Source organism: Zonotrichia leucophrys, chromosome 2 (genome assembly GCF_028769735.1).
Source record: "Zonotrichia leucophrys gambelii isolate GWCS_2022_RI chromosome 2, RI_Zleu_2.0, whole genome shotgun sequence".
Taxonomy (NCBI): domain Eukaryota; kingdom Metazoa; phylum Chordata; class Aves; order Passeriformes; family Passerellidae; genus Zonotrichia; species Zonotrichia leucophrys.
The window spans coordinates 130,802,174-130,829,013 of record NC_088171.1 but is presented as its reverse complement, the minus strand read 5'-3'; the positions used below and the strand labels follow the sequence as shown (position 1 = coordinate 130,829,013).

The 26,840-nt window shown below is 37.2% G+C and overlaps 1 protein-coding gene across 6 annotated transcripts in view; it reads left to right on the top strand.

The window, feature by feature from the left end:
• MATN2 (matrilin 2) overlaps positions 1-26,840 on the top strand; it is a 64,764-nt gene that overhangs the window by 34,098 nt on the left and 3,826 nt on the right. For 3 of the 6 annotated variants that reach the window (XM_064706444.1, XM_064706442.1, XM_064706448.1), the window contains 19 exons: positions 2,058-2,180; positions 6,127-6,249; positions 10,166-10,288; positions 12,493-12,615; positions 13,458-13,580; positions 13,740-13,862; positions 14,148-14,270; positions 14,358-14,480; positions 14,726-14,848; positions 17,910-18,032; positions 18,127-18,249; positions 18,343-18,465; positions 18,633-18,755; positions 18,955-19,077; positions 19,217-19,339; positions 19,505-19,627; positions 21,584-21,997; positions 22,483-22,635; positions 26,570-26,641. In XM_064706444.1, the coding sequence (XP_064562514.1) occupies positions 2,058-2,180; positions 6,127-6,249; positions 10,166-10,288; positions 12,493-12,615; positions 13,458-13,580; positions 13,740-13,862; positions 14,148-14,270; positions 14,358-14,480; positions 14,726-14,848; positions 17,910-18,032; positions 18,127-18,249; positions 18,343-18,465; positions 18,633-18,755; positions 18,955-19,077; positions 19,217-19,339; positions 19,505-19,627; positions 21,584-21,997; positions 22,483-22,635; positions 26,570-26,641 (2,607 nt within the window). The remainder of the gene's footprint in view (positions 1-2,057; positions 2,181-6,126; positions 6,250-10,165; positions 10,289-12,492; positions 12,616-13,457; positions 13,581-13,739; positions 13,863-14,147; positions 14,271-14,357; positions 14,481-14,725; positions 14,849-17,909; positions 18,033-18,126; positions 18,250-18,342; positions 18,466-18,632; positions 18,756-18,954; positions 19,078-19,216; positions 19,340-19,504; positions 19,628-21,583; positions 21,998-22,482; positions 22,636-26,569; positions 26,642-26,840) is intronic. The other 3 variants (XM_064706446.1, XM_064706445.1, XM_064706447.1) reach the window with 3 other exon arrangements.

The window sequence follows — 26,840 nt, the reverse complement described above, 5'->3', positions numbered from 1 at the left end:
ATCATAGGGCTAAAAGAACCCCTTATGAGAAAGGTGACCCATGCAGTCCATGGTTCAGAGAGGGTAATGTAAGCACCCAGAGTGCAGAACCACTAACTGGAAGTCAAAGATGGTTTTCATCACTTACTAATGCCAAGTGAGAAAAACAAGGTGGAACAAATATGCAGAGACGACAACTGAATTAATAGTTTGCTCACTAAAAAGGACACTAATAAATCATCTAGAAAAAATTTCTTATTGAAATAGACATGAGATAAAATTCAGAACAGTGAAATCTCAGGTTTTCACATTCTCATGTATATCTCATGACTTAGCATAAAATATGCTCTTCTCCCAGGGACGTGGGAATGGTTCAAAGCTGTGCCAGGGGAAGTTTAGACTGGACATTAAGAAGCATTTATTTAGCAAGAAGATGGTCAAACACTGGAACAAGCTTCCTACAGGAGGAATGCTGTAGGAATGTGGATGCTCCAAACCTGTCAGTGTGTGAGAGGCATTTGGGCAAAGTCAATTCTGAACTGGTCAAACAGTTGAACTAAATGGTCATTGTGTGTCTCTTCCAACTGAATATTCTATTTTCACTCTTATAATCATTAGTTGGGCAGTTGTAGATATTGCAATAGAAATTAATTTTGTTAAGGTTTAAATGCAGAGAAAGAGGTAACTTTACAAAGGTATCCATATGGGTTATTTCCCAGGCATGATGCTAAATTGCATGTATTCTTTGGCCTACTTATTTCTTAATGTGCCTTTTAAACACTTGAAAATGTGCACATTGGAATTAATTTAAGAGGAAAGTTAATTGTATGGCACATTATATCCCTGAAATGCGTATTCAGTAAATAAGTTTTAATATGAATCGATTCTGGAAACAGGAAGGTTCCTGCAAGGAAAATGGTATCACATGGTAGCCAGAAAGTAATTTGACTTGATTCAACAGAAATATTCTGAAGGGTTAAAAGAAACTCTTTCAAAGCAGCTGAATAGGTTATCTGCTTTCCTAACTAGATGATCTTGACTAAATATAGTAGCACACCTGACTGTGCATGATTTACATAGGTGGGGCAATTGAAGAAAAAAATGATTGCATTGAAACAAATTACTGCCTCTTAAAGAAATTTGTGAGGCTCAGCAGTATAAAACAGTGAAAAATTTTACTTAATTGGCAAAGAGGAACCTGTCTTCTTATGAAGCTAAGTACATTACTGTCTTCTGCAGAAAGAATCAGGTATACTTTTATAATGTAGGCCTGGTAGCTCTTTGTGGGCAGAGCACCAGCTTTGTGACTTATCTTTAATTTCTTCTAAGACTTTTGTTGTGAAGATGAAGCTTAACCTGCAAAGAAATTTTTTAAATCCTTTAATTTCTTTAGCAACTTTGAATCGACTTGTGTAATAAATGACCAGAGTTATGAAATAGATGACAGGACTGCCTGTGACTTTTTTTGTCCCTTGCATTATATAAGCAGAATATCCATGGTGAATATCAGCCTGAAACTCTCAGGCTTTGCAGTTGTAGCTACTTTGCACAGAACGAATCTGGAGCACATTAGAAGAAATGAATGTACTGTGACAGTCCTCAGTGTAGAAGATAATGCCAAGATTTTCCTATAAACTCAGGCTACAGAACCAGCTCTTGAGAATTAATACTGCTGGTAGGGAACTAAGGAAAAGTAGAGCAATTCCAGGACTGGGACTTCAGAGACAGAAGACTAAATCAAACAAACTTTTCTATGCCCTGGACTACAGTGTGAACATTGGACAGAGATGCTCACTGATGCATGGTTTCCAGATCTGAGAAAACATGTTGAGAAAGCTCCTGACAGTCTGAGAGCTGATAAATGTTCAAAATTGAGAAATTATTCAGGATTCATTTAAAATCTGATTTACCAACTGTTGTTGTGAGTGCACTACTTTTTCCAGACAAGCTTTTCAAGACAGCAATTACATCAGCTTTTCCTTTTTTTATAGCTACTGTGTGTCTCTAGAACCATAATATCCATGCATAACAGTTCTGGGTTTTTTTCCTAATTGCACGTTCGTCTTGTTCTTTTTCAGTTGTGGACTACTGTGCTTTGGATAACCATGGTTGCCAACACGAATGTGTTAACACCGAGGACTCCTATTACTGTAGATGCCACCCAGGGTTCATTTTAAATCCAGACAAAAGAACTTGTGGAAGTAAGTTGTGATAAAGTTTAATTATGAACAGTTTATACTTTTTCTGTCTTCCAGCTGCCAGCAGTAGTCCTCCCACTTGTCCTGAGAATGCTGACTAATGCATCAGATATAGAAATGCATCAGGTTGGAGTGCCCTGGAAGCCAAAGGTCTTGAAAGCAAAGCAAGTTGTTTTGAGGGGAGGGCCTAAGGGTAAAGGTCCCTCTTATGAACAGGAAACTTAACATGAAACCAAGCTCTTTTTCAACAGCAAAAAGCTGAAGCTTTGCCTTGGATTTCTCTTTGATTATTCTTTTTTTTTATTTTTTTTTTTTTGGTTAGAATATAATCTCCCTATCTGGGTAAACAAACAAGTCTGTGCAAAACAATTTATAATCAGTTTGCTTTGTAAGATGATCTAAAATAATCAGTAGTTTCCCAATCAGAAGAAACATTGCAGTCTGTTTTTCTGTGGATTTTTCTCCAGAGTGAGTTCTCTGATGGTGTGGCAAAGCCCTATCAGTATCTTCTCCCAGGCTTCCGTGTTTCCACCAGCTTATAATAACTTCATGGCTTGCTTGTTTGTTGTTTGTCAAATTCCATACCAGGCTAAAAAGATTAAAAAATTACTGGAATGAAGAGTGGACATGAAGTGGAGGAGATCTGACAGACCAGAAAATATTCATGCCAAGGCCTCCCATAATTGGGAAACAAAGCTAAAACCTCCACAGTGTTTAATGTTCATAACTCCCTTTAAGGAAATGTCAAGGGAAAACCTTAATGTACCTTCCTGGTTACCTTTCTTCATAAATGTGGGCTTTGATAAAGAAATATTACTATTGTGCCTGTATGCAGGAAAGCTCCATTAGTTTTAGACTATTGCTGCTGCCAGTGATGAATTTAGCCCATATTATTGAATAATATGTTCAAACATTATTTCTGAAAAAATGTATCAGTATACAACTGCATTCCTGTGTGAGGGGCATTTCAATCCTTCTGATGAGAGATTTGGTTAGCCCATAGGTTGTATTTATATTGTGTATTATGGTTGATATCTATTCCATTTAAATTTAACATTTAGGGAGAAAACATGTAATCCAGTCTGTATATGTGTTCTTACCATCAAGGAAAAGAGACATACACTTCTCAAAGGTGAACCCTTCCAGTTCTGACACAAATTTATGGAAGTGCCTGTATTTTCCTTGAATATACAGGGGGTCTCAATGACTTGCCAGACTGGACACATAATTTTTAGATGGTCAGAGTCAGGGAAGATGAAATTTCTGCTTCCCAAGGGCCAGAGTATTTGTAGTGGTTAACATCATTTGTAGATTGTATTAACATTCCCATTTGTCAAGTATCTATCAGCTAAGGGCTGGCTAATTATACTTCCACATCCATACCTATCTGAAATCTTATTTTAGTTGCCCAAGCACAAGTTTTTGTTAATTTCTTTGTTTTAAGAATTTGGATTTTGAGCAGTGTTTTCTCCTCCAGTTTGAACCAAAGAAAGTCCTTAAAACTGCATAAACATTTCATATTCCTTGACTGATTTTTAGTTTATGGCCTAACTGTATGCATTATTTTAACATATTTAAATCGATGATTCACAGCATGTTGACATCTGAGGGAGTATTCTGGGAAAGTAGTATTTCAGGCTTGACCTGTCTCTATCCTTTATCTGTTGCTTGAGACAGTATATTAGGCATAAATAAGCACAAATAAGACTTACTAAGCCACTATTCCTTACACTTGATATCCTCTGAGCTTTGTGGATAAGTTAAAGCATGAATGAAAGAACTGTGTAGCTCTTAATGCTGCAAAAGTCAAGACAGCACGAGAGCTCTTCAGAGCAAAAGTGTCCCCTAGTTCCCATATGTTATAAATCACACTGAGTTTGAGTCTGCATAAACAATGCCAACAAACTACAGATCACTGGATTTAAAATGTTTGTGACTTTAAAAATTTAACATAAATTTCTACATGTTTGGCTTATGTACTGAGTCTCAGGGAACATGGCCAACTAGTCAAGACTCACACATGCCAGAGCAGCTCTCTGCATCAGGAAACAGGCCTGAGGCGCCCACTCCTGAGATCTCATGATTGTCTCACAAGCCTGACTTCCCTTTCAAAAATAGAAAGTAAGCCTTTATGCTCATGGCTACAAAGAAATGCATGGAAATATAAGTGTTGTCAGTATGGTCGTGCATATCTAACAAATGTTTTCTCTGGGAGCTATTCCAAAGTTCTTAGAATGAAACACAAGGAGCAGTGCTCATGAAGCCAACCTTGCCAGCACCATCAGAGTGCTCTATTGCTGGAAGAGCACAGCAGGTTTGGTTTATCAGTGAGGCAGCTGGAGGACATTCAAGCCACTATTAAGGAGATTCCTGCCACTCTTGCTGCTCCCCTCAAGAGGACAGATGGCAGCTTCTGCTTGTACTGGGTGCTGCTGAGCCTCAACTGTTCTTTACAAAAGACCTGTTTCAGTTCTGGGTTCACATAATTTGTAGCTGGGCAAGGCTCTGTTAATATCCTTAACCTGGGCTGTGTTGATAAACATACTAGAAGAGTGTTTTTAGTAATCCAAACAGAATAGCCCCAAAGTTTCAACAAAGATAATACATATTTTTCAGCCCTTGTGGTCATCTTCAGAATCAGTTATCCAGGAAAAGTCTCTCCTTGAGTGAGCAAGGATTTGAGCAGGTAAATGCACCACAACACTGCTTAGGTCCAGAAGGCATACAGCTGCATTCCTCTGGTGCACACACAAGGCTTTGTGGGTTCTGTCTCTTCAGTGCCCTCTTAAACAAAAATATATTTTCTAATTTTCATTTTAGTAAACAGATATCTCCATGTTATGTATAAATGTATGTGCATATGCTGTCAGAAAAAGCTTTGGTAAAAAAAATGTTAATTAATGTTATCAATGTTAATTAATATACAGAGTGATGTACAGAAATTATAGTCCTTCTGAGTTTTCTTAGGAAGTCACATTCCACTTCATTTATTCTGAAAATATAGGTGGTTTATTATCACAAAGGGCTTTCATCATATATAAACAGTCAATTCCATTAATCTTCCACAAATCCAAAGAAAGAACTGTCCATGCCTCTGAAAGCAAATCACCTCTGGGAATAATAATTAATAACTTCTGGGATTAATAAAACCCCCTGAGTTTTCAGGTTGTATAATGAGGTGTTAAAAAGTGCCTGGACATTTTGTGAAGTGTGATTTATTTGTTTATCTACTTTTGGCAGTGATAAGGGGTTAGGAGCATTTTTCACTAATGTGAATAACCTACACTGACACAAAACTAAGTGATGGGCAGACTCTGCATCTAAGTGAATGTCAGTTTCATTGACTTCATCAATAATGATAAACTCCATAGGGGAAATATCTCAGTGCTTAGTGCACAATTGCTGTCCTTTCTAAGTTACTTTATCCACAAGTGGTAGCTGTTTCTAGACTGCTCATCTTCTCTTCCATGGGCATTTCAAGTGGAAGAATTGTGAAGCAAGCACTCAGATCTGTTAAAAACTTCCACAGTCCTGATGACTTGTTTGTCCTGCTATGATCTAATAAACAGCATTCAAAAGCATGTTTGTGTGTTTGTTACACATCATGTCTAACATGCTCTGAGTGAGTAGAGGCAATTTTGATGAGCAAATGTATAAGGCTTAGCTGCAAAATGTTAGGAAATATTTAAGATTCTAACTTCTCTACTGCATGAACTATTTATGTTCTGTAATAATTCTTTGTAGTATATGTCAGATATACATCAGTATAGCAGATATTTGGAAAAAAAAGAAGCATTTTATTTTCATGGTTTGAAACAATGTGGTAAAACACCAAAATGGTGCCTAAGGGAAAAAAAAAAAAGGCAAAAGAAAACAAAATAACTAATTTTACCTAGTTTATTTCCAAGAAATTGTATTACTCACTGGCACTAATGTTTTTGTTGTTTAGAACCAGACTATTGCTCTCTTCAGGACCATGGTTGCGAACAGGAATGTGTTAATACAGATGATTCCTATTTTTGTCAATGCCAAGAAGGGTTTAGACTTAATCCAGATAAGAAAACATGCAAAAGTGAGTAATTCTTTGGACATAATAAAGTTCATCTGCTTTTATTTCTTGAACCTGAGTGAATTGTTTCCCTTCTGAAAAGAGGGAAGTTTTCTCTATAATTAAGGTTGAAACAAATGTTTCATTATAAACTTGAACTTTAACTGAATGAATCATGTTGGGAATGTATACATTTCTCTGTTTTGTAGATTACTTTGTATATTAGACATTTTTGCAGACTTTTATGAAAACCTGAGGATTAGTGTAGGAAACAAAATTACTTAAAGTTCAGTACTTATTTGAAACTTTCTGGCCTTGGCTTGTAAAGACATTAATAGCTTTGAAATTTAAAAAAAAACACCTTGTTTTACCCAGTTGGTTTAGCCAAGGACAGATACATTTCATCAGCTTGGAAATTTATTGAACAGACAACACAGCTATCAAAATAATCTTAGAGTCACCCAGGAAAATTTACAGTTTCCTAAAAAAATTATAAAAACAGCATGAGCAATGTTAGCATTATAAACCAGTCACACGTGCCATTTACTTTAGAATGACTTAGTGTTACAGCTCTTTTACTTTAGAATGACTTAGTGTTACAGCTCTTTTTGACTGGAGGCCTGGAATCACAGCAGATTTTTACTGTGATGTGTTAAAGTTTAGAGAGAATATATTCAGCAAAATGAAATAGCTGATCTCGTGACTCAGTTGTTGGGGGGAGAAAATTGTACTACTGATATTTTATGAATAATAAACTTGTTTGGAGCAATCTAATTCTGTTTCTAGACACTCATAAAATGTATCTGGTTTTGAAACTGTAGTTTTGTTCAGTCTTAAAGATATGTTCTCACAAAGCATTTTTGGCTACACAGTGCTGCTTTTGCAGTAATCCATGCTATTCTGCTTTTTATTATCTATATGGTATGTTAATACATTCAGGTTTTTATAGATTCAATAGCCTTGGTAGAGCAAATAGAGCCAATAGAGCAAAAGAACAGCATCATATAAAATATTTATTGCCAAGGATGTAATTGCAAATTAAAGGCAAATTGTAATTCCCATTTGGGGTATTTTTCCTTATGGGGCTTTGGATTTGGCTGCAAATCTGGTGATGTTTCCAGGATTGGGCTCCTATTCCAAATCTTGTTGTAACAAGGGTCATGTTAGCTAAGCTTGTGAAATAAAGCAGAATGTTTGCATATATGCCCTTTTCAGAAGTCAGGGACAGTAGGTGAGTGGTGACAAGCACCAGGCATTCCTCCTTCACCACCACGTGTGACTTCTGATGACTGCAGGAGGAGATCTGTGGGGGTCAGAGAGAAGCCTTACATAGCTGAGTGTTTGCAGTCTGCTCTCAGGTCCTCATCTCACTGTCAGGTTTAGTAGGCGTCCAAAGCACAGAATCCAGTATTGTTTGAGAAAAGAGAGTTTTTCTAAGCCATTTTACTTTAGAAGCCGTTATGGCTGGCTCCAATTTTTCTCTCCACAGAAGTAAACATCTGTGCTTTAGGTCAGCATGGCTGTGAACACGAATGTGTTAACATGGAAGAATTGTTTGTGTGCAAATGTATCCCAGATACACCCAAGAACACCATGGTGATACGTGCAGCAATGAGTGTGTCTCATGAACTGCAGTGGATAGTTTGCTGCAAGGGAGAGGTGTGAACAGAGTGAGAAAACACTCCTGGGTCCCTTTTGAGATGCTTCTGAGTCATGCAAACCTATGTTACTGCAAAGTCCACCAGAAGCCAGGCCTAGTGAAATAATGCTGTGGTGAGATCCCTGATCCAACAGAGAACTAAAGCATCATTTTCTCCAATTCAAATAACTAGGGAAATGTGTTCAGCCTTTCACTCAAAGGTGCTGTGTAGCACAAAGGCAATGCTTCCTGCTGAACATCCATGTCATTGCTGTGGGCTGTGTAACCTGCGCACCTCCTGCTGCTGCATGCTGCTATGTGGGGATGTGAAGAGACCCATCCCTTCTCTGTGTTTGCACCTTCAGTGATCCGTTCCATGAGGTGTCCTTTTTCAGAAGAATGTTGCTAAATGAAGGATTGGTGTTTCCCAGAGAAACCCAACAGCACTGCCCACTTGGCATCACCCAGTTTTAGAAGATAGTTTTATTGCAGAGAACCATTTTGCATATCACCTAAAGCATTGGCAGCATTTTTCCCTGATGCAGTTACAACCTACTTTTCCAAAGGAATACTCAGTCACTGAAGTTTTTAAAACACTTCGTAGGACAGGGAATAATAATTTTTAAAGAAACTGTGATAAGGGCATATTTAAGGTAACCTGGATGAGTTGCAACTTTTTGACAATTTTAGTTTTAAATTACCTCAATTTGAATTTCTAAAAATTAATATATTCCAAGACATTCCTTGTTTGTAAAAACAGTGAGCCTTCCTCATCCTTTCCCCTGGTTGCATTTTTTTACACATATAATAAAGCACATATGATTACAACATTTACAGTTATACTGATTTCCAAAGCCCAGTAATTAGCACCTTTGTGATTACTGCACTCTTTGAAAGAGTGTGTTACAAAATTCTGCATGAGAGCCCCAAATATTTAAATGTTAAAAATTCATATTGATGTGGGTGTTTGTATTGAAAAGATGGAGCCAAACAGATGTAATTTTTCACAGAGAATATGGGTATTTTCTTTTTTTTGTTTCCACATTTTTTGTGTGCTCTGAGAAGTTACACAAGCCTCTTCATGATGATGTGAACTCTTGGAAAAAAGAGGAGGTTCCAGCTGGAACTTGCTTTAGCTAGTAAAAACTGACACCTCAGCTTCATTTGTTCAAGCCTACATTGTCTCTCTGCGTATAATGGCAAATCTGGACCAATTACTGCAAACTCGTTGCTTAGTTAAATAAACCAATAAACAGAAATATGTAAAATAAGTGATTTATTATTAAGTACAGATTTTTTAAAATGTAAACAAATTGCTGCAGACATGTCTGTTCACATCTGTAAATGATTTGCAGAGGAGACATGCGAGACTATGTGTGTGTGTCTGAGGGAACTCCACTACTTTTGATCAATTTAGGCTAAAGTGATTTGGGCCTATATAACTAAAACTAGCCATTAACAAACCAGCACTAAAACACTATGAGGAAGTTCAAAGCTTTTTTCCTAAAATGTCCTTTTTCTATACTCACAGAGACAGCAAATTGTATAGTACATCTGCAAGTGCATGTATTTCACCCTACAGCTTTGCTGTCCACTGTGAGGAAATGTATTTCTTAAACCCAGTTCACACCTCTCTCCCTTCCCCCACCTTTTGTCTTTCACACAACTAGTTGCATACAAGACTTAAAAGATATATTCCATTTTATGTTACTTGGAATAGGAATAGAAAAATCAAAGAAATGGAACATGTTAAGACACTCTCACACTCATAATTTTTATCTGTCTCCCATGAGGCTTTAACTGCTTGAACCTGTTGGCCATTTAAAGTTTTAAATTGGTGATTTCCTGTTGAGAAAAGAATTTAATCTTTATGAAACCATCTGAAAGCCATAATTTCTATTTCAAAAATTGCTAATACTCATATTGGCTGTGAAAATTTAAGGGTGAACAGAATGCTTTTTAAAGAAGGAAAACATGATTCTGTGGGTGAGACCAGACTGGGCTTCAGGATTCTCCCTTCTCTCCACTTTTTGTTAGTTCAATCACATTGTGATGTTTGGCAAAGAAAATCTGCATTTCACCAAGTTTGCTATATGCCAAGTGGGGTTGTTTTAATAATTTCACTTAGGTGTTGTTAATTAACTCAGGTTACTCAAGTAGGTGGGGATACTTGCATAAATAAAAAGCTCTACTAATCTTTTTGCCTTGCTCTGCAAAGGCATCATGTACTAACTACAGTGTCATAGTTTATGTATCGAAGACACCAATGTGATTTCTTCAATCATTAACACAAATCAATAGGAGTGGACCACTGTGTTGAAAGCAACCATGGCTGTGAGCAACTGTGCCTAAATACAGGTGACTCCTATGTCTGTCAGTGCTCTGAAGGATTTGTCATCAATGAGGACCTAAAAACCTGCTCACGTGAGTCTTGTGAGAACATCCTTTACTTCAACTCCCTTGGGAAAGGATTTTGGTTTCGTCCAGGGAAAAAGACTCGCCTTCAATTTATTCTTACTGTCTGCATTTCAGTAATATTTTAGTAATTATTTGAAAGCAGAAACAGAAAAATTATTTAGGAAAGAATATTTTTCAAGAGGACTGTTAGTCCTCATATATTTAGAAAAGTTTTGGGAGACATATTCATCCCCTGGTTTGAGGATAGTTTTTCAGTCACATGACAAATGTATCTGACAGGTCATCTGGACAGCAGCATCCCCAAGGCAAAGTGCCCCACCCTACCTGGGGCAGGAGGAGAACTGAGAGCCCCACACTGAGCTTTACATTTAGCATGGGAACCCTTAAAAAGTGAGCAGTTGTCCTAGCAGCTCTCCACTCTTCATAAATCAAATTATAATTGAGAATTTATACAATTTCACAAACAGTTGAATGGCCTCCTTAACTGGAAAAATAATGTATTGAAAGTGCCAAAAAAAAGAACAATATGAGTGCATTTTACCTCTTGACTTTTTATGGACCTCGTTGGTGAGAGTGTTCTGTCCACTTTTTCCAGATTTTGGAGGTATGTTATCTTTCAAGCCTGTGGAGTTCTGGAGCAGCTCAAGAGTTCACCCTTTTTCTTGCTCTCAGGCACAAATTTTTAACAGAAGTCAAGCAAGTCCTCAGTCACAAAAATTATCTAGAGAGAAGTGAGGCAAAGAAACAAAGGCAATTTGCCTTCATATTTATCCTTGTGTTTGCCTCCATACTAACCTCTTTAGCCCCATCCAATACCTTGACAGACTTTGCTTCTGTCTGCCACTGCAGCTCTTTAGAAGAGGGCAAACAGTAACACAAAAGTACGATTAGTGTACATGTAACAACAATAGGGTCTACTGAAAACAATTTTTTTAGATATTTATCTCTAGTACCACTGAAAATTTAGAAACAGCCAAATAATGGAGTTTTATCAACTTGCAAACGGAAAATCCATTTCCCTTCCTAGTAACAAGAGATTATTTTTCATTCCTGAGTTATTTTCCTCCAGGCTGTATTTGGAAACCTATCAGCAGCAGACTACAAGAAGCATTTGGACAATATTCTCAGGCAGATGGTGTGAGTTTTGGGGCTGTCCTGTGCAAGGCCAGTAGTAGGACTTGGATTGGTCCTAGCAAGACCCTCCCAAATCAGGATATTCTATGATTGTATGAAAATGGTGCTGAGTGCAATGAAACTGGGCTTTTTTGAATAGCTAACCCTAACCCTGTCCTCATATATATTTAGGAAAGATTTGTCCTATTCCTGAGCTCTAGATGAGAGGTTGAAACCTCATGAACATTTTTAGGTACCATGAACAGAGTTTTGGCACTTTGCAATTTCCTGAATGATAAGTTGAAAGGAAGGGATTAGCATTTAACATACACCAGTCCTAGTGAGAAAACATCTGGGATGTTCTAGTGTTATATGAACTGACTCAAGGATCTTAAGAAAGCTATGGGAACACCTGAATGGTAACCAAATCTGTACTCCAAGAATTCATTACAAAAAGATAAGTGTGTGTAGCCAATAGACAGTAGCAAGTCCTGCTTACAAAGTCTCAGAAGCCCTATGTCCTTATGTGACAGAGAAGAAACACTTGGGGAATTTGAGATGAAAAGTGGACCATATTTGACAGTACTTGTCATTTGCAATTCTTTGTAAAATCCTGAATAGCCCAAGCCAAGTCCCACTGACATCTGAGAGGTTTTCTTCTTGCTGCCACAGGAACTGGGTCAGGTCCACAAGTGGGTTCTGGGGACTGCCACCTTCACTTCAGGCCATTTAGAGACTATTTAAAGAATGTTTACAGGGTAGCTTTTATGTCTTTGCCAGTGTCTTATATAAAATCATTGCCAAAGTATTTTGGTTTTTTAATCCACTTCAATCCAGATATGGACTCCATTTAGTTACATTAAACACAGAAAAGTATGAGTTCTCAACTCTGCTTAAAGCAAAAAATGAAAAGTAGAACCTCACTAGAACCTCTTACATTTTATTGAAGCTTTATAATCAGATGAGAAACTGAATTACTGTTTAAGCAGTTCAATGTATTTATATTTACTTGCAAATATGGAATACAAACACTAGAGATGAAAAGTAATTGAGTCATTATTGGTTAAATTTTTAAATAATTTTGATTGTTCCTGCAGGAGTTGACCATTGTGCTCTTAGTGATCATGGCTGTGAACATTTGTGTGTGAATGGTGACAGATCTTATACTTGTCAGTGTTTCGAAGGATACAGGCTCCGTAACGATGGGAAAACGTGTAAACGTAAGTTATTATTCAGCAGCTCAGAGTCTAATATTGCACACACAGAAGAAATCTGTAAGGTAGGATTGGATTGCCTAAAATGTTCAAGGATTTCTAGAGGTCATATTTCCCCTTTGGTGTCACATTTGCCAGCAGTATGGTGATATCTTGAATATGCTGAGGCACCTAAAATGGTACTGAATGCATACTTTTAGGCACCTGAATCACATCCTAAACATCAGTGACATTTTAAAAGTAGCCCTGAAATTAGACAGTTGTGGGTCCAAAACTATCCAGAGCTGGGACAACTGTGATTTTCTTCTAAAATTTCAAGGCAAAAATATATAATGTTTATAAAGTCTTATCCAGCATGAAGCTTTCAACACTATTAATGGAAAGTTCATTTGTCCAAAATAGGATAAAGATTATTGCAACAGAAATATCATAATTGGGTTACAAATTTGACTATATTACACAGTTATAAGTGTCAGATATCAAGGAAAAAATTAGTTTTTCTCAACTTTTATGGCATAAGTCACCAAGTGATCAAAGAAGAATCATGGATAAATTTCAGAAAAACTCACAGGCATTCAGTATTTTCTTACTGCAATCCCCATAATATCTAATGTCAACATTTGCTGTTAAAAATGTTTACAGAAAAAAAGTAAAGGCATCCAGGTATTACCATGATTAATTAAAAGCTTCTTATTCTTAGCTGCTGTTTCACAACATCACCCTCTTTTGTTATTCTGTGCAGAGACAGATCCTGCCTGTCTCAAAAAGTTAGGATACACTAAAAGCAAGTTAATTTTGAACATACTACCCTTAACTGACAGAATTTTTATATATTAAATTACTTCCAGGTAAAAATGTCTGCAAATCAGTCAACCATGGCTGTGAGCATATTTGTGTTAATGCTGACAATTCCTATGTCTGCAAGTGTCGTGAGGGATTTGTACTGAGAGAAGATGGCAAGACCTGCAGAAGTGAGTGACTGGTATTTGTCGAACACTTTTGCATGTACAAGGAAAGAAAGGGGTATTTTTTACTTCCTACTGGAAAAGAAGCAACAAACTTCCTTTTGACAGCTACATTTCTCTAACATGTTTTCATTCAAAACCTACATTTATATCAATCGTTCCCAGGAGAGGACATCTGCAAATCAGTCAGCCATGGCTGTGAGCATATTTGTGTTAATGAAGATGACTCCTATGTTTGCAAGTGTCATGAGGGTTTTCTGCTGAGAGAAGATGGGAAAACATGCAGAAGTAAGTACTCTGAGAATTACTCACAGAATTTTATTTACAGTATGTAGATCTGAGAAGCATTCAAACAAATACAAGAGTTTACTGTCATAATAAAGCAGTAGTCTTCATATGTATAATATAGGAATAGAATTTATACATTTATACATTTAGACCATCCAAATGACTGTAAGAGACTCTGTGGACAAAAATAGTGTGTTTTAATAGGTCAGCTAATAGGCTGGAAACAGAAAATATGATCCATTTGCTGTAGATGTTCTTTAACCAAATATCGTCAACTGTTCTCAGATAAAGACATTTGCAGTTCAGTTCACCATGGCTGTGAACATGTTTGTGTTAATGCTGATGAGTCCTACATCTGCCAGTGTTATGAGGGATTTGCACTGAGGGAAGATGGAAGAACATGCAGAAGTAAGTTTCCTTCTCTTTAGTAGATTTTCTTTATAATCTGCACATTTGGAGATATATTTTAAATATGGAAATCTTATTTTTTAACAGATAAAGATGTTTGCAATTCTGTTGACCATGGCTGTGAGCATATTTGTGTGAATACTGATAGTTCATACCTTTGCCAGTGCTATGAGGGTTTTGTATTGAGGGATGATAAGAAAACATGTAAAAGTAAGTTATTTTAATGTTACTATATTTATTATATTCAGACATCTACATAAAACATATTATTTATAAAAAATAATTATTTAGAAAAAACATATTATTTAGAGGCAGTTGTTCTTATAGGAGATTTTTCCTTGCAAAAAGGAGAATAAATTCTTTGTTTACTAAGAGTTTACTACTGTTAGTCTTTAAAGTTTTGGAAATGTTCTTACTCATCAAACTGTAGTAAATAAATTCTAAATTATTTCTAGGTAAAGACATCTGCAAATCAGTCAGTCATGGCTGTGAACATCTTTGTGTTAATAATGATGATTCATACACTTGCCAATGCCATGATGGATTCGTACTAAGGCAAGATGGGAAAACATGCCGAAGTAAGTAGTTTACTAATAAAAGAAGAAATGTAATTTTTGTCTTGTTAGAATATTATTCACTGGTTCATAGTAGCCAGAATGGAATATTTTTATCTATAGATCATAAGACTTGTATGAATTAAGGATTGTTTGAACTAAAGCTACATTTCAGAAAAATAAGACAATTTTAAGGTTTAAATGTAGGTTTTAAAATGTGAACTTCATTTCCAAATTAAGTATATTGAGTTTTAATCTTGAGCATAGGATGTTGCTACATTTTACCGTACTGTGTTCTTCTGTCTGTATTCATGCAGATCATGACTTGTTCTGTAACCTCTTAGCATGGTTTTTTTTTTTGTAAATTATAAGCAAATTAAAATCCTTCAGGCTTTTTATGTCTTCTAATCTTTTTATAACTCTCTTCTTGCTCCCCTAAAACCTCTGCTGTTTATCAGCATCCTTGTGAATGCACCACAGTGAAAGAAAGTCTTCTAATAGGAGACTCAGCAGGATCCACAGCAGAGGAACAATAACCCATCTAGTTCTTATTTGAATCTACCTATCATTTTTAAAATAATTTATCTTTTGTTTAATCTTTTTTTTTTGGCAAAAGACAGTGTTAGTCTCTGACCAAAATGTTCTGCTAGTACTCATGTTCAATTTGTTATCTACCATGATCAAAAGTTATTTAAGATTCACAGTATTACAGGTGTCCCATGTCCTTAAGGCTGTAAGTACAGCCTTCATTCCTTGTTTCTAAATGTATATCCTTAATTCTGGCTGTTTTAAAATACATATGATTTGATGTTTTCCAAAAAGATTTATGTTACCTTATATCAGCAGCTGCTTTATATTTATTTGCTATTCTCTCAGAAATGGAGTAATCTACAAACTTTATTAGTGATTATTATGTGTCTTATTCTGGGCTGTCCATAAAAATATTAAGTAGTAGAGAAGCAAAGCAAATTCTTGGAAAGAAAGTTACTTGAAGGTTGCTCATTTTTAATTGGTTCTGAAACCCTTTCTAGCCAGTGTTAATCCATATAATGTTGATTCTGTAGTCTGTTTCTTTAATCAAAATAGTACCAAGACTGCTGCCATTTTGAATGCTCCATTGTATGAACAGCATAAACTTTAAAAACCAGACTCATCATCAATTAAGAAAGACATTTATTTAGTTTTTCCAGGATTAATTTTTCCATAACACCAAATTGATTTATATTAGTCCTCTTTCTTTGATTTTACTCTGACTCAAGTTCCATGTTATCTGTTGCATTATTTTAATTCAGATAAATGTCAGTCTGGCAGGCTTACAGTGAACTACTCATCTTTTTAAACCATATGCAACCATACTACTTTTTCAGTGTGTATACATACACTGAGAATGGAGACAACTCAGTGTTTTGGGGCTTCCTCAGAGTTCTAGGAGTTCCTGAAAATTACCATTAGGCATCAATGATATTCTTCAGAAACCTCTTTTGCAACTCTCTGCTGTAAGTTATCTGGAGTTTCTTATTCAAAAATGAGTGTGTGTGTTTGTTAGGTAGGTGCTGTGTCACCTACTTCACACAGAGTGAAACTCTTCACTCCAACAAGGTCATCAGTAATCTATTTCATAGGTTCAGATCTGAATACACCAAAATGTTTAATATTTCTGCATGAAGATTAGCAGTTCTACTTTTCTGTCCATTAATTAATAATACATTGTTAAAATGCTTTTTGTTCCTAATAGTATCTAAATAATGTACTCATACTACCCTTTATTTGGTTGGCCATTCACCCCCTTCTCCTTCATCTTATTATTTCAGTGTTTCAAATTCCTACTTTTTTCCCATTCTGTAAATACTGTGAATGTTCCTTTCTTTCAGTCATTTTTCAAATCTTATAGCTGTTTTCAACTTCAATTTCTAGATTTTTAACTAGCCTGGCATTCTTTTTAGATTATGAGACTACATTTTTTGGAGGTGTCTAGTAAAATAACCTTAAATAGTGCAATCATTGATAGTTTTTATTACTATTATTATTTCCCTCTTGCATCCCAACATAGTCTGGCTCATGCTTACTTTCAGCTATATAAAATTTATCCTTCTGGAGTAATAACCATGTCTGCTGCTGGTTTGTATTTTATTGTTTATAAACAAATGTTTCTGAGTTGTGCACAGCTGTGTATAAGCAGATGCTAATTTTTACTTAAATTGTAATTTCTCCCTTACCCACTATGACCAGATCTTGTTTAGATTGCCATGTCTTAAATATAATTATTTTTGAGTTAGAATATTGTCTTATGTAGTAGCTTTTGGAGTTTTTCTTTTGGTAGCAGGAAACCCCAAGAAATTTGCCTCAGGTTGAAGTTCTTCTAAAGACACAAACCTCAAGAGTCAAATTGAACTTGGCTCTCAGGAGGCCACTTTTTGTGTAAAGGTAGTTCTCCATTAGAAACTGATAATTCTCGTGTTTGGCATGAAGAAGAAAAAGGGAAAGCTGATAGATGGCTCCACTTTCTTCTGCACTTTCTCCCCATCTATCCTTTTTGAAGAGGTTTTAACCAAGTGGTTTAACATTGCAGTCATACAAGTCCTGGCATCAATTTTCAGCAATCCAGTTAGATTTTGTTTATTGTCTTATATAAGTAGTTCCTGTTCTTTCAGGTTTTGTTTACGCAGACTCTTGGCACTGATATAAGGATGTCAAGACTTATGGTTAAATCATGTCCTGTGGTGTTTTTCTTAGTTTTGTTTTTACCAGTATGCATTTATGCTAAATGACTGTACTAAATTATTCCCCTATTTCCCTCTTGGTGCTCTTAACGTAAACTCCTCCTCCTTAATCTAGTCAGATTAATCCTAAAATGGTTTATTTTCAGTTGGAGGTCTTCCAAACCATGAAATTCTGGTCAGATGATAAAGAATAGATACTCAATGTAAGCTAAGATGTCCATCATTTAACTAGTGAGAGAGAGATTTGCTTTCAGTTTGCAAGCTTCCATCTCTTTTTGCTCATGGGATTGATCCCCCAGTTGATGTATTTATTAAAAAAAAAAATTAACTAACAAGCCACATAAATATTATCTAACTATTCCCAGGCAAGGATATTTGCAAATCAGTCAACCATGGCTGTGAACATGTGTGTGCTAGTGCTGGTGATTCATTTGTTTGTAAGTGCCACGAGGGATTCCAGCTAAGAGAAGATGGAAAAACTTGCAGAAGTAAGTAGTCTGATATTACTCAACATACTCTTTATCTGCAGCTCATGCTTGTGTAGAAGTGGGCTAACCAGCAAAAGCTGTCATCTGTTTTCAGATAAAGATCTTTGCAAATCAGTCAACCATGGATGTGAACATGTTTGTGTTAATTCTGGTGATTCATATACCTGCAAATGCCATGATGGGTTCCTGCTGAGAGAAGATGGGAAAACCTGCAGAAGTAAGCAGCACAGGAACTTAATTGGATGAATTACACATTCAGTAATGAAGGCCTCTGCTGATGTGTGCTGACTACCAACTCTCCTGTTTGCAGACAAGGACATTTGCAACTCAGTTGACCATGGCTGTGAACAAGTTTGTGTGAATACTGAGGATTCCTACATCTGCCAGTGTCATGAAGAATTCATACTGAAGGAAGATGGCAAGACATGTAGATGTGAGTAGCCTGAGCTATAAAAGTATGTTTTTATTTGAGGCCTTCAATTGTTGTGGGTGTGAGTGCACACATGTGTGTTCGTGATTTCCAACTATTTGGGCTGGTTTAAAAAAGATACTGTCTCTCCCAACAAGCCTCACCTCACAAACCCCGTCCACTTTTCTCAGATAAAGATGTTTGCAACTCAGTCGACCACAGCTGTGAGCATATTTGTGTTAATACTGGTGATTCCTATGTCTGCAAGTGTCATGAAGACTTCATACTGAGAGAAGATGGAAAAACTTGCAGGAGTAAGTTATTTAATCTTGTTTTGTACTTCCTGATCTGTTAATGAAACACACTATGCAACAGTAGTGTGTCATTTGTGTCTTTATTATAGAATCAGCTTAATGTGAGCTCCTTCATAGCAAATCATAGCCAAATTTTTTATATTTTGTGAAATTTATTTACTTAGCTAACTGTGCTAAATACAATTTTCATTATTCCAAGGTAAAAATGTCTGCAAAACAGTCACCCATGGTTGTGAACATGTCTGTGTTCCAACTGGAGATTCATACATGTGTCAGTGTCACAAGGGATTTATATTGAGGCGAGACAGGAAAACATGCAGGAGTGAGTAGCTGAAACTTCTATGGGGAATATGTTTTTCAGTCTTAAAAGAAATACAGGCTTACTTTCACTCAAAGCTTGTTCATGACAGTTTTGTATTAGAGAAATGGTCTAATAAGGGGATTCTCTTAACAATTCTCAGATAAAGACCTGTGTAAATCCATTGACCATGGCTGTGAACATGTGTGCATTAATACTAACAACTCATACAGCTGTCAGTGCCATGAGGGCTTTGTCCTGAGACAAGATGGGAGGACATGTCGAAGTAAGTAACTCATTGTGTCTGTCAGCCCCTCTTCTCTGGCATTGCTACATAAATGAACAAAGATATTGTACTCCTTTGTCATATGTTCTTCAGATATCATGTCTGGGGTCTTTGGATTTATAAAATCTTAAATAGAATACAGAAAAATACTTCAATTTTTCCTAGGTAAAGATGTCTGTAAATCAGTTGACCATGGTTGTGAATATGCTTGTGTTAATAATGGCGATTCCTATATCTGCAAATGCCAGGAGGGATATGTACTAAAAGAGGACCAGAAAACATGCAGAAGTAAGTATATTTTATTTAGAAAGCACTTGGTTCTTTTATTTCTAAAATTAATTTACCTCCCTTCAAAAAAATTATAGAATCATAGAATGGTCTGGGTTGGAGGAACCTTATTAAAGATCACTTAGTTAATCTCCCTGCTGATGGCAAGGGCACTTTCTACTAGACCAGGTGTCTCCAAGCCAAATATAGCTTGGCTTTGAATACTGCCACAGCCTCTCATTTCAAACATGATATAATATTTGAAAGCCCAGGGCATATGTGTGTGGCAGAAAATGTCTCAAACAATTAACTTGATGCTCTCCTATACAAAAATCTATCAAATTTGGAAGAGTTGTTTTAGTACAATAATAATTCTTTTGAAACCTCAGGGAAAAGCCAAAAGGGAATCTTATTACCAAGGAATGTACATTTTAATCAGGTTCATATACTCTGGGTCTTTTATCTTTATGTACTATATTTTAAAATCTCATTAATTTTATTTGCTTATCTTCCAACATAACATCTATTTATCTCATCATCTCTTAATACTTGGAGGAGAAGTTCTACTGGAATTCAGTAAAAACATTTATTCTGCCAAAAATGGATGCTTTAGTTGAAGAGATTGTGATTAGAACAGTAACAAGTTCTGGCTGTTCTCGATCTTAACTGACACCATGCACCATGCTGCCCTTTCTTGACTTATGCAGTGGTATTGAGGTGGTTCTGATATGTATATTAATTGCATTTTCATCACCTTAGTACGTGTGAGGTGACTTTTTCTCAGATGACTGCAAGAAGGATTTCTTGAGCAGTTTAAAAATAGGTATTTCCTAAGAAGAGAAGTCCAGGCTTTAAAGCTGAAAATCCGTTATTCGTACTTTGACTTGGTAACAAACATCTCCAGTAATTTCTACAGAGTAATTTCTGCTGAATAATTCTCTTTTGTGTAGTGCTTACAGCATTATGCCTGTACAAGGATGAGAGACGAGTGGAGGTCAAACTTTATTTGGTCCAGACTAAGAAGCAAATCTTACATTCCTTAGTATGGCATATTTTCCCTGGAAGCTACATTGATCCAATAGGAACTAGCTCCAATTGGAGCCCTACAGCTAGCCTTTGCACAAAGCACACTAATCTCTGCCTGCTGAAGGCAATTCCTCTCCAGAATTTAAAACAAAACAAAACAAAACAAAACAAGACAACTCACCTGGCAGAAGCAGTCAGCAGCTTGGAAGACATTCTCCAATCTCTAAAATCCCTAACCTTGTTATTGATGCCCTACAATCTACTTTGATTTTTGCATGTGCATATGCCAAAAAGTATGAGAAATAAAAAATTTACAAATTTGCCTGTCTTCTGACAAACTCCCAGCTCTAATGGGTCAACCAGAAATACAGCAGCAATACATAGGTCTTCTAATTACAAAATTGGTAGACACTTACAAGCAAAAACGCCCTTATCTTGACAATTCTGATTCTCTCAACTGATTCTGTAACACTAGTAGTAGTGCTGTATAGTTGTAACGCCTGTAACACTAATGCATGTTCAGTGATTCTCTTCCATGTCTCAGTGCTGACAAATTTGACAAATGCAAGCTTAGTATACAGGCTTATCTCTGGAAGAAAATGATGGCAACTCTATGTTCTTCAGTTCTCTCCACTAAAGAGAAATTCTAAACATTTGCTGATTGTTGAAGCATTTTTAACAGGTGTAGTATTCTGCAAAGCAGAATATGTCTCAGTAAATATTTGCTGAGTTATAGTAGTAGTTATAATTTTGTTAAATTATTAGTCATTGGCCCACTTTTAGATTTTGAGACAGACTGTACACAACATCTTCAGACACATTGGCACAGTAAGACGAGCCAGGAACAGGGTACTTTAGATGATCCCTGAATTTTTGCCAGGGTATCCAGATCCCTTTCCCAATCTTGTGGACTTTTTTCTTGATCTGTACACTCTGTTGCTCTTTTCACAGGATGCACTGAAGGCCCAATTGACCTGGTGTTTGTGATTGATGGATCAAAAAGTCTTGGAGAGGATAATTTTGAAATTGTAAAACAATTTGTCTCAGGAATCTTGGATACACTTGAGATTTCACCCAAAGCTGCTCGAGTTGGTTTGCTTCAGTATTCCACTGAGGTTCGTACAGAGTTTACATTAAAGCAGTTCAGCTCAGCCAAAGACATGAAGAAAGCTGTGTCACAAATGAAATACATGGGCAGAGGTTCCATGACAGGACTGGCACTGAGGCAAATGTCTGAGAGAAGTTTCACAGAGACAGAAGGAGCAAGACCATTCTCAGCAAACGTGCCTCGAATCTCCATTGTGTTTACGGATGGGCGGGCCCAGGATGAAGTGTCTGAGTGGGCTACCAGAGCAAAGCAGCGTGGTAAGTGCAAGTTTGGTGTCAATGTTTTTATTGTCTCATTCTAAAAGGCAAATGTTGTTAGGAATAAGATGTAGTACCAGTTTGGATGTCTAACCAAGAGAGCGTTTGCCAAAGCAGTGTGGCCAGTACGGTGACAGTGGCCGCTGTCCTGCACATCAGATCTTTGTGTTCACAAGGGCCTTTGCTGCCAGGCATGTGCATCCTCCCCACAGCAGGCTGCTTTCTGGAACCATTTACTATCAGTAGTGTCAGGCACGTGTCATCTCTTTAATACAAAAACTGTATGTCAAATTACAGCAAATGAGAGTTTCTGCAAATCTCCCAGTAATTACAACATATTAAGCCTCTTCACTGATTTTAAAGTTACATATAATATACATTTCTTGGGCTCTCCCTTTCTCTCTTATTTTCCTTTCATGGACGAACAAGTGCTTAGAGTTAGAACTGCTGAAATAATAAGTATGTGCAATTTCTTTTGAATCCAGGTATAATCATCTATGCCATTGGAATAGGAAAAGCAATTGAGGAAGAACTGCTGGAAATTGCTTCTGAGCCATCATATAAACATCTCTTCTATGCTGAGGATTTCACAGCTCTGGAGGACATAAGTGAAGAGCTAAGAGCCCAAATCTGTGAAGGTAACAAAATTCCATTTTCCTTATAGAAGTAAATGTTTTCAGGTGTTTTGCTTTTTGGATTTTTCTACTCTTTAATACATGAAGAATATGTACTGATAATCAATCACTGGGTAAATTATCTTCCCCTTATTTTCATGAACATTGCATAACATGTACAATTCTACGCCTAGAAGAATTAATCGCTTCTTCTCTTATTTTTCTCTGATTAAGTTAACCATGCAATGAACCCCACTCCACTAAATACACATGATCTATTTCATTGGGAATGTGGGAAAATAATCAGGGATTTATAATACCTTAATGAGAATTTTAAAAAAATCCTAAGACCAGCAGCAAAACCCTAAAACACAGCAAAATAAATCATCAAGACCTGTAGTGTGTATTTATAGACTAAAAATAGTTCATTGAACATCCATTCACAGCTACAAAGAGTGGATGTCAGTTTTGCACAAGCTCTGAGTTTTGCTACACAAATGTGGAAGGTTTGTTTCAGAAAGCACCCTTCTTCACTCAGGAACAAACAGCTTTTATATAAACATTCCCAGATGAAGTTTTGCAAGGGGAAGGGGGAATCTGAGCTGAGATGAAAGCTATGGAGCCAGAGAGAGGACAGCATATCTCTCCCACTCACACATTTCCAAGACTCAGTATTTTTTGGCACATCCAAACTGGTACCTGAAGCAAAATTCAGAAACAAGACATGGAATGATGTTTGTCATAAGACTAGAATTGTGCAAGATTATTTAATTTTCACTAGATTTTATCCGGTTGTTTTTCTTGAAATTAAATCAAAACAGATGTTGCCTTTTTTTTTCTTTTCTTTTACATTATTGTATAAAATTAGCTGCAGGACATTTCTTTATACAGATCTCAAGAAAGAATCTGTAAAAAAGACTTTGAGGATGTTTCTTAGCTTGCATACTCTTTGTCCTTCAGTCCTAAGAAGTCCTAGTTTCATCTTTCTGAAATACTAAATGAAAACATAAAACAAAGTCAGTTCAATTAACCTTATTAGGCAGACAATCTTCCAATGACAGCATGTCATCTTAAAAGCTTTTGGAGAAGCCAAACCCAAAACTATCTGGCAGCCTGAACAATAATTCTGACTCATTAGCAAACCCCAGTATAATAACTCTCACTGACCAGCAAACCCCAGAGCTCGGGGATGGAAATGCATCCTTCAGGTACCCACAACAGTGGTTAGCAACCACATTTTTTTTCCTTTTAACTACATTATTTAAAATATTAAAAAATAAGTAAATCCTGCCCCTTTGTGGCAGTTTCTTGTCTACACCTCCAGTAACTGGGCAGCACTGGTGCTTCAGCTTCTGGTCTGCTCCTCTCTCAACAACAGGCAATGAATGCCTCACACCTGTGAACTGAGGACTGACCAGCCTGGTTTTTCTGGACACTCCAGAACTACCTATTACTCATCAACTCACTCCACCAGAAATTCTGCCTCTAAACCTGTTACATAATCTAAAAGTTCTTTTTTTTAATTCCTTCTGTTGTATACAGCGCAGTTTTTCTCCTCCTTTGCAACAGCAATGACTTTTGTCTTTACTCCAGCTTTGGTCCTTAGCTGAGGTCTTCTGAGGCTGCACCTTGTGAGGACAGTAGGAGATGCAGAGCCTCTCATCCCTAATCCCAGCTGTGGATGCACTGCATGTTTCCAGCTAAAGTAGAAGTTCTCCAAATGTTTCTTTGAGGGTTAGGCTTTTTTCTTTTATTCTGCAAGAAAGCATCTGCCTTGTAAAATAGCTGCTGATTACTATTAATTATTCTTGATGACTAGTAGTAAAGGCAAAAAAGGAGGGTTTTTTTTTCCCTATTGCCTCTTATTAAAAGGAATTCAGTTGGAAGGTTCCCATTCACTGCCTTGGTTCATGTTAATTTCTCATCTGACTGGAAGCACTAACGAGGCTCCAGCAATGTCATACATAATACACACTCAATATGATTGCAGCTTCAGCCCTGGGCATGTGCATTGTGGGAGCTTTTAATTACATGGTCATATACTATTTTTGTCACAAGACCCCAGCCCTGATCAGATGACAGTACTCAGCAGCCAGCTGGTTAACATTCTGTTCTCCTTCCAAATTGTGGATAGTTTTCAGTTCAGCAAATATTCAGATTCTGCTTTTGATGACACTCTCACAGGCTCCTCCTAACAAATTACTTGTGTTTTTTTTACAAAACAGAACACTAAAAATCAACATCCAATTTCAGCATTGTTCCCCAACAAATTTATTCATTGCACTGATTTCACCAAGGGATTCAGGGTGATCAGCCTCTGTCACTACTTGTGTGTTTATTCAGCTTCACAGAGGCGAGATCAGAAATCTTAGAGCCCCAACTATTCTTCAAGCCTGAAGAGAAGTTTCTTAAGTGCCCAATTGCTATTCCAAACTGGAGACCTCCTGCCACACCTCTACCAGTGCATCTGTCATTTTTCTGTCCCTAATTACATATCCATACCAGCCCAGTGTCCAAAGCTCAAACATTTCAGGTCAGTTCCTCTGCCCTTCCTAAACAAGCCCCTCATTAGCTTGCAGCTCCTGAACAACTTCTAGAGCAAGCCATTACCCAGGGTCAAACACTCAAAATTCATCTTACCTGCTCCATTTCTCCTACAACAGAAATCTTCAACATCCTTGTTCCCATTTGATCATTCTTTAGCTAGACTCTGTTTCTCGTTCGTTTCATTCCCTTGTGATCTCATCCCACACCTCTCTGCCCTGAACTCTTCTCCAAAATCTGAGTTCCTTCCAGCAGATGGTTCTCATGCAGACTGAGTTATCTACAGCGCTCTATATAAATGTTGTAGTTCTCCTGCTTGATCTCTGGTCTCCTTATTCAACCACTCATCTGTTCTTCCCTGATATTTATGCTCAGTACTTTCAACCTCCACTCAAAAGGGCCTCATCTCCTTCCCAGTGCAACTTAGCATAGCTGTATATTATTATGCATCTGTCAAAACTGACTAAACCAGCAGGGACTCCAATAATTATAGCAAACCTGGATGTCACAGAAGCATCTTCCACCTTCCTACTGCATCTTCATGGCATATGGTGCGAGTTTGCACTGTGACCTTTTACCCCCATGCATTCACTTTTAGGGAAGGGGCTCTGGCTTCCAGAGGAGAGGCTGTGTCCCAGATGCTCCATCACCTTGGCATCATCGGTCACGTGCAGTTGATAAATACGTGCTCTTCAGCCCATCTGGGCCATGAAGGGCCCGGAGTCAGTGGAAGGTGAAGTGTTCGTTTCCTAGGGAAGGACCCGTGCCTAAGGAACCGCAGCCGCCTCCACGCTGCCCTCTGGCGGCAAGAAACGGGCAGGGCACACAATGGCGGCCGTTCTGCCTCCCAACAGGTTTCTGTTTCCTCTCCATCTCTTGACTGAAAAGATCGGGGTGTGCACTCTGAAATAAATCCTTACATTTTAAAGGCTGTGCTTCATGAATTAAAAACGTGTATTTTTTGCCTGTAGTGTATCAAACAGACTCTGCTGCACCCTTCTCACCTAAAAACTCCCAACTCCCTGATCAATGTTTCCCATTATAAAGAAGAAAATTTTTCTTACTCCAAGCAATGTTCTTATTCAGTTCACCCCAAAGGATGATTGGATGATAATGAAACATGAAAGAATTTTCATTGTAGGACACAAAGTAGATTGCTGTCATTTCAGATTGCTTCACTATTATTAAATAATCACTTTGGTTTTGGAAGAGTTATTCTGACAGTCTGAGTTGAAGGGCAAATTGTGGAGTTTCAACACTGGGCCTCTTCTAAATTGCACAGGTATGAGGCATTCTCCATGTGTAATGAGAGACAAATATCAAGCTACTGGCAAGAAACATCAATTGTGGGGAATGTGAACATTTTTATTGCTCTTTTGTGATATCATTTCCTTTGGAAATTTCTATCTACCAGCCTTGAGAGAGTCACCTCACCAGCAGGATGCATCATCTGGGAGGCTTCACAGGACTGGTCCACAGCCTTCAGGTTGGCTGTTTTAACTCAAGTGTCCTCTCCTGCTGCCTTTTCATGCTGCCTTCTGTAGAGAACTCTCACAATTCAGCTAAAATGGTTTATCCCATGTCCCTGCCTCTTCGCCCCTCCGAGTCACTCTGCAATGTGAAAAATGGAGATTCACTGTAACAAAAGCATGGCTGCATGCTTCTTACATCATCTGAATGAAATA